The sequence below is a fragment of the Salvelinus alpinus genome, chromosome 32, assembly GCF_045679555.1.
Source record: "Salvelinus alpinus chromosome 32, SLU_Salpinus.1, whole genome shotgun sequence".
Lineage (NCBI taxonomy): Eukaryota > Metazoa > Chordata > Actinopteri > Salmoniformes > Salmonidae > Salvelinus > Salvelinus alpinus.
Window position 1 is genome coordinate 16893067 of NC_092117.1, and position 7535 is coordinate 16900601.

The 7535-nt window shown below is 44.3% G+C and overlaps 1 protein-coding gene across 1 annotated transcript in view; it reads right to left on the minus strand.

Annotated features, from left to right (window-relative positions):
* ogfrl1 (opioid growth factor receptor-like 1) overlaps window positions 1–7535 on the minus strand; it is a 7784-nt gene continuing 249 nt past the window's right edge. Inside the window, exons 1-7 of the mRNA XM_071380086.1 lie at window positions 7455–7535; window positions 6208–6291; window positions 6044–6122; window positions 5846–5924; window positions 5056–5122; window positions 4748–4893; window positions 1–1951 (exon numbers count right to left, since the gene is read on the minus strand). The exon at window positions 7455–7535 is cut by the window's right edge and continues 249 nt beyond it. Coding sequence (XP_071236187.1) covers window positions 1474–1951; window positions 4748–4893; window positions 5056–5122; window positions 5846–5924; window positions 6044–6122; window positions 6208–6291; window positions 7455–7535 — 1014 coding nt within the window. The 3' untranslated portion in view covers window positions 1–1473. The remainder of the gene's footprint in view (window positions 1952–4747; window positions 4894–5055; window positions 5123–5845; window positions 5925–6043; window positions 6123–6207; window positions 6292–7454) is intronic.

Here is a 7535-nt window from a genome sequence, read left to right on the forward strand (position 1 = left end):
TGTTCTTTTGCTGTTGATTTGCCATATTTTATTACAGCAGCCATAACATTATGCTTATACAAGTCACAAGAATTGATACAATTTACAAAACACACTTATGAAGGGAACCTTTACACATCCAGAGACCAATCAGTCACAAGGAAGACAACAGAGAGAGAGAAAGAGAGAAAGATGTATCTATACCTGAAACAGAACACTTACGCATCGACAAGACGAGCTTTCCAGCGTTCCATAGACTGGATGTACAGTTAGTCCTCTTCCCCCAGTCGTCTCCTCTTCCCCATCCTCCCATCCTCTCCCAAACCTATCTATACCCAGATGACGATAGGGGCAGTTAAACAACGTGAGGGTCTTTAGAGAAACAGAGAGAGGGCACATTTTAACATGGCAATGCCAACCAATAATGTATGGCTAGGGAGAAGGAGAGAGAGAATAAGAAAGAGAGAGTTGGATTCAAGCCATTCACTCAGACTCCTTTTTGAGAGGCTATACCACAAATGTGTATGTGTATATACATACACTCAACAGTTCTGCATTTTTTCTCCCCAATAAAAAAACAACATCATCCTCATTAGGATTCATATGAATTATTCCCCAATAGAATGGTCCAGGATTCAGGACCCAAGTGCCAGGTATTGTTGTGAATCATGTGTATGCTAGATGACTCAGATGTAAATGTACTGTAAAATGTGTACCCTACAGAAACGTGCTATCCCAAGCTGCCGTCCAGTTATTTGCGTGTTATAATCATACTAGTACATTGAAATGTTCGGTTTCTCTTCTTATGGAATCAAATCGTACCTTTTACTCTAAAACTCATCAGCTAACCAAATTCATATATGAAAATATTTAACTGAAACATTGATCAGTACACACACACATCCCTAACTGAACACAATTAACCAATAAAAGATTAATAGAAAAGAGGCACTTCAGATAGTAGTAGTACACACACTGCTTATCACAATCACACTAGTCTCAACACACACATACTATCTAGTAGCTACAGTATTAATACTTGAGCCCATATTTTCAATCACATTACAGTATACCTGAAAATCTTATGAGCCTGTACGTCTGACTAGCTTGGCTGCTCTGAAAGCTACAGAAGGCTTTGTGTAGGAAGATGGGATCCGACAGCCAATGATTCACCCTCATCGCCAGGATCAGCAGCCATTAGGAAGATCAGCTCAAGAAGTAACCAGGAAGTAACAGAGATATCTCATATAGGAAGACACAGATTGTCAAAGGTGCAAGATTTCACACAGCAGCCACCTTGTCAAGCAGTTGTTTATATCCTATCAGATTGTTTGTTTCATACTTCCAACCAATCAGGCTGTTTGTTGTATGCTAACTCCTAAATGTGATCTGCTTGGCTAGAAGGGTCTGTACAATTATAAGTGGATTGCCAAGTGCAGTCAATCAATACAAAAGCCCCCCCCCCCCCCCCCCCCAAAAAAAACTATTATCCCTTCAGTCTTCCAGTGGTACAGTCTCAATGTACTCGCCCTTCACCCCCTCCTGGAGGGATTTCGTGGAAGCGGTACAGCCCTTGGTTCCCTTCCCCTCTCCTCCCCCATCCCCCCCTCCCCCTGAGTCCTGCTTCGTCAGCGGATTACGAGCCCTATGGGGGTCTCCTCCGCTCCTCTCCCTCTCCAGGATGGGTCCTGGCCCAGCCCCAGCTCCTCTCCTCCTGGCCGGGGGCCCCCAGAGGAAGGTGTTGGCCGGCTGGTAGTGCTGGCGTGCGTAGCGGAGCAGGCTGCGGCGGAGGGAGCGTGGGCGGATTGTGTAGACGTAGTACTCCAGGATGCTGTGCAGCATGTTGGGCAGGGTGCCTCGACACAGAGCCTCGTCCAGCAGCAGACGCACCAGGGGGGCTTTGAAGGCCTCGAAGCCAAGCTCACCCAGAGACTTGAGAATGCGCGTGATCCGCAGGTAGTTGTGCTGTGACCTAATGACAGAGGGAAAAATAGGTAGGTTACTCATCACATGAGTGTATTTCACCAAACCACCTCATCTTTCTTGCATGTCAGAGAGAGAAAAAGAAAGCAAGACAATGACACAGAAGGAATTAATACTCTTTGTGTTTGTGTGTGTGTGTGTGTGTGCGTGCGTGTGTGTGTGTGTGTATGTGCGTGTGCACGTGTGTTTGTGTGTGTGTATGTGCGTGTATGTTTGTGTGTGTGCATATTTTTGTGTATGTGTTTGTATATGTTTGTGTGTGTGTGTTTGTGTGTGTGTGTGTTTGTGTGTGTGTTTGTGTGTGTGTGTGTGTGTGTGTGTGTATTTGTGTGTGTGTGTTTGTGTGTATGTATACGTGTGTGTACGTGTGTGTGTGCACGTGTGTGTGTACGTGTGTTTGTGTGTGTACATGTGTGCGTATGTGTGTGTGTGTTTGTATGTGTGTGCGTGTACGTGTCTGTGTGTGTGTATGCACGTGTCTGTGTCTGTGTCTGTGTGTGTGTGTGTATGTGCGCGTGTGTTTGTGTGTGTGTTTGTACAGTGGGCCAAAAAAGTATTTAGTCAGCCACCAATTGTGCAAGTTCTCCCACTTAAAAAGATGAGAGAGGCCTGTAATTTTCATCGTAGGTACACTTCAACTATGACAGACAAAATGAGAAAAAAAATTCCAGAAAATCACATTGTAGGATTTGTTATTTTTTTATTTGCAAATTATGGTGGAAAATAAGTATTTGGTCACCTACAAACAAGCAAGATTTCTGGCTCTCACAGACTTGTAACTTCTTCTTTAAGAGGCTCCTCTGTCCTCCACTCGTTACCTGTATTAATGGCTCCTGTTTGAACTTGTTATCAGTATAAAAGACACCTGTCCACAACCTCAAACAGTCACACTCCAAACTCCACTATGGCCAAGACCAAAGAGCTGTCAAAGGACACCAGAAACAAAATTGTAGACCTGCACCAGGCTGGGAAGACTGAATCTGCAATAGGTAAGCAGCTTGGTTTGAAGAAATCAACTGGTGGAGCAATTATGAGGAAATGGAAAACATACAAGACCACTGATAATCTCCCTCGATCTGGGGCTCCACGCAAGATCTCACCCCGTGGGGTCAAAATGATCACAAGAACGGTGAGCAAAAATCCCAGAACCACACGGGGGGACCTAGTGAATGACCTGCAGAGAGCTGGGACCAAAGTAACAAAGCCTACCATCAGTAACACACTACGCCGCCAGGGACTCAAATCCTGCAGTGCCAGACATGTCCCCCTGCTTAAGCCAGTACATGTCCAGGCCCGTCTGAAGTTTGCTAGAGAGCATTTGGATGATCCAGAAGAAGATTGGGAGAATGTCATATGGTCAGATGAAACCAAAATATAACTTTTTGGTAAAACTCAACTCGTCGTGTTTAGAGGACAAAGAATGCTGAGTTGCATCCAAAGAACACCATACCTACTGTGAAGCATGGGGGTGGAAACATCATGCTTTGGGGCTGTTTTTCTGCAAAGGGACCAGGACGACTGATCCGTGTAAAGGACAGAATGAATGGGGCCATGTATCGTGAGATTTTGAGTGAAAACCTCCTTCCATCAGCAAGGGCATTGAAGATGAAACGTGGCTGGGTCTTTCAGCATGACAATGATCCCAAACACACCGCCCGGGCAACGAAGGAGTGGCTTCGTAAGAAGCATTTCAAGGTCCTGGAGTGGCCTAGCCAGTCTCCAGATCTCAACCCCATAGAAAATCTTTGGATGGAGTTGAAAGTCCGTGTTGCCCAACAACAGCTCCAAAACATCATTGCTCTTGAGGAGATCTGCATGGAGGAATAGGCCAAAATACCAGCAACAGTGTGTGAAAACCTTGTGAAGACTTACAGAAAACGTTTGACCTCTGTCATTGCCAACAAAGGGTATACAGTGATCCCTCGCCACTTCGCGGTTCACTTATCGCGGATTCGCTATTTCGCGGATTTTCATAATGCATTTTTTTTTTTTTTTGGTGCATTGTGCTCTGCATTCTGATTCGCTAAAAACTCACTCCCGCTTCTTGTATCAAAACATGCTACGAATTGTGCTATCATTTTGTCGTCTCGTGCAGTTATGTGTACGTACATAAAACAGCTTGGCAAATTTACATTAAGTTGGCCAAATTATCTTGTAATTTCGAACATCTCCTAAACCCATAATGTCGACGAAACGGCCTACACGTGAGTCACTGTATTTGTATACATGTAATAGTTGCTAATTGTAAAAAAAAAAAAAGTTTTCTATTTCGCGGATTTCACTTATCGCGGGTCATTTTCGGAACGTAACCCCCGCGATAAACGAGGGATTACTGTATAACAAAGTATTGAGATAAACTTTTGTTATTGACCAAATACTTATTTTCCACCATAATTTGCAAATAAATTCATTAAAAATCCTACAATGTGATTTTCTGGATTTTTTTTTCTCATTTTGTCTGTCATAGTTGAAGTGTACCTATGATGAAAATTACAGGCCTCTCTTATCTTTTTAAGTGGGAGAACTAGCACAATTGTTGGCTGACTAAATACTTTTTTGCCCCACTGTATGTGTACGTGCATGTTTGTATGTGTGTGCATGTGTGTTTGTGTGTGTGTACGTGTGTGTGTTTGTGTGTACGTGTGTGTGCACGTGTTTGTGTGTGTGTACGCACGTGTGTGTGTGCGAGTGTGTGTACGTGCGTGTGTGTATGTGCGTGTGCGTGTGAGCGAGCGTGCTTGCGTGTGTGTGTGTGTGTGTGTGTGCACCTGTATGAATCACTCACTCATTGAGGTGCTGGAAGCGTTCTTGCCAGTTGGAAGCTCGGGTGACATTCCCAATCTTATCCAGGAGTTTGATTCCGTAAAAGTCCAGCATGAGTGTGTATGCCAGCAAGAATCGCCGCTTGGCCTCCCGAGTGCTTAGGAATTCCTTTGGGACATAGCAAAGATCAGTCAGAGTAGATCCCACAATATTCCAAATTCCTGTACAACATGATAACATACTGCCATTTTCAGATCAGTAAAACCACAATGGTCAAGTTGCAGTCAAATCGGTCAATGTGTGGTTATGTGGTCCTGTTACGGTCTTTACCTTGATCTCCTCCTGAGTGAGTTCTTGAGCATAGAGGTTGAGCCCTTGCTCCCTCAGAGGGAAAAGCCTGCAAGAAAGACAAAGAGAGAGACGAACGTTACAGAGTGTGTTTATCTCTCTGCCACTGACTTTTCTATGCCTCCCCATCCTCTCTTTCCTGTCTTCATTGTCTTTCTCTTGCTCTCCCCCTCTGCCCTCTATTTCTCTATACACATCTTCCTTTCTCCTTCTCTCTCTCGCTGACGTCTCTTATTAAGTCAATTCAAGGAGTGCCAGCCATCCTTCTGCACGCGCTCACTGCTGCTCAGACACCCACTAATTTATATTATGCTAATGATCAGCTCTGTCAGAAAGGAGAGAACGACAGAGAATGAGAAGAAGCGAGAGATAATAAAGGGTGTAAGTGAGATTGGCAGCATATGTGTGAACCTCAGTGGTGTGACTGTTTTTTTCTTGGTGTTGTGTGGGTCTCTATGTTATGTAGGTCTGTGTCAAAGAACTGGCTGAACTTTGCTGTTCTCCTTCCTGCTTGTGGAAGACAGTTTAGTTCCTGCAAATAAGAATGAGATACATTTCTATGTCCAAACATACATATGTAACAGACCTGGGTTCAAATACTACTGTTTGAATGAGCTTGCCTGGTCCCATAACTGCAAACCCTGCCATCTGGCACTCCTGGCAGGCTAGAACAAACACTCAATGTATTTGAAATATTTGAAATAGTATTTGAACCCAGTAGTCGCAGGTGCACGTGACACACACATCCATAGTAACTTGACGGAGCTCTCACCACTGTATGTAGGTGTGATTGTGCTCCAGTTTGTCATAATCTCCTTTCCATTTGGTCAGGATCTCCTCAATGAAGATGACTAGAGATGGATTCAGGTCAATCACATAAATTATACAGGAAACACATATGTATGTATGTATGTATGTATGTGTGTGTGTGTGTGTGTGTGTGTGTGTGTGTGTGTGTGTGTGCTCTGACCATCTGGTATTAGAGGGATCTTGTTCAGGTAGAAGCGAAGGTTGCGGTACTCATTAGGTAACCGGGGCTCCTTGTAGTTCTAGGGAGGGAGAGGAAAAGGAGGAAAAGTCAGGAAGTGTGTGTGTTTGCGTGCGAGCGTGCGTGTGTGTGTGTGGAGAGCATACCGGGTAGCTGTGGCGATATTTGTAAAGATCCTTTGCAGCATAAAAGCTCCTCTTCATCTTGGTGCTGGATTCAGAGTCAGAGAACTGAGAGAGAGAGAGAGAGAGAGAGAGAGAGAGAGAGAGAGAGAGAGAGAGAGAGAGAGAGAGAGAGAGAGAGAGAGAGAGAGAGAGAGAGAGAGAGAGAGAGAGAGAGAGAGAGAGAGAGAGAGAGAGAGAGAGAGAGAGAGAGTAAACACTGACTGAAATAGATAGCCACAATGATATCAACGGGGCTAGTGTCTGGTGTTAAAAGGTTGCAACTCAGATGATCCCTGAGTGACACATAAACACATGTAACCACCAGCTGTGTTACAACAGATGTCTGGGTTCAGTGGGTTCATTTTTGGTGTGGGTACAACAGTCTGCGACCTTCTGCCCCATGAACCCAACTCTAGCGTTATGGAGGCTTCAGATGCACTCACAGTCAGGATAAAATGAAGCCAAAGGCACCATGTCAAGGCATATAAAGGAATAATAAAGGCAATTGACTCATTACAGAAAAATCTTGTTGTTTACCTCTTTTGTACCAATGAGCAGAGATGCTGCCCTTCGAAATTGTAGAGTTGTTGAGTAGGCTATTGTCATAAAAATAACAAAAACATAAACAAAAAGAGAAAGCCCAAAGGCCTAGACCTGAAAACAGCAGAGAATTGGGGGAATGAGCATACTGTGACATTGACCCAAATTAAAGGCAGGAAGATTGGCTCCCCATATTTGACCCTATTCTTTTTGATGTAAAAAAAAATGGTCACCTTCATCAGATCACTGTCTCACATGCGCACAACACTAGCCTACTCTCTCTGCTTGTGCACCTGGGACATTGTGGACACGAACGAGGATATAAAACAAGGCAGAGATAGATAACATTTTGGTTAAAACTGGAGGCTATAATGTAGGAATTATGGCTATAATGGATACCTGGCAATGACATTAGATGTAGCCTAGACATGGCAACAAGACATGCGTTGAGTACAATTATTTGGAGACATAGGCCTAAACTAAGCTACAAGCATACATACAAGCCTGATTTTGGTTGCCCAACATTAGGCTGAGATGTTGACATTTTCAGCGAGTCGGCTATGCAGCTGTGCCATTTCCCTTTTCTAATTTAGCTCAGGGCAGTCTGCTCTTCTTCCACTTTTCTCTGTGTCTGGTTGCTATAGATATGCTGTTGTGCTGTTGCGTTTCTGTAGTGTGTTGGTATTTACCTGCGGGGACATGTCCGCTTGTTCGCCGCATCTCCCCGTCTCGGGCGGGCTGACACACTCGGATATCCCGCTGTCCTCATC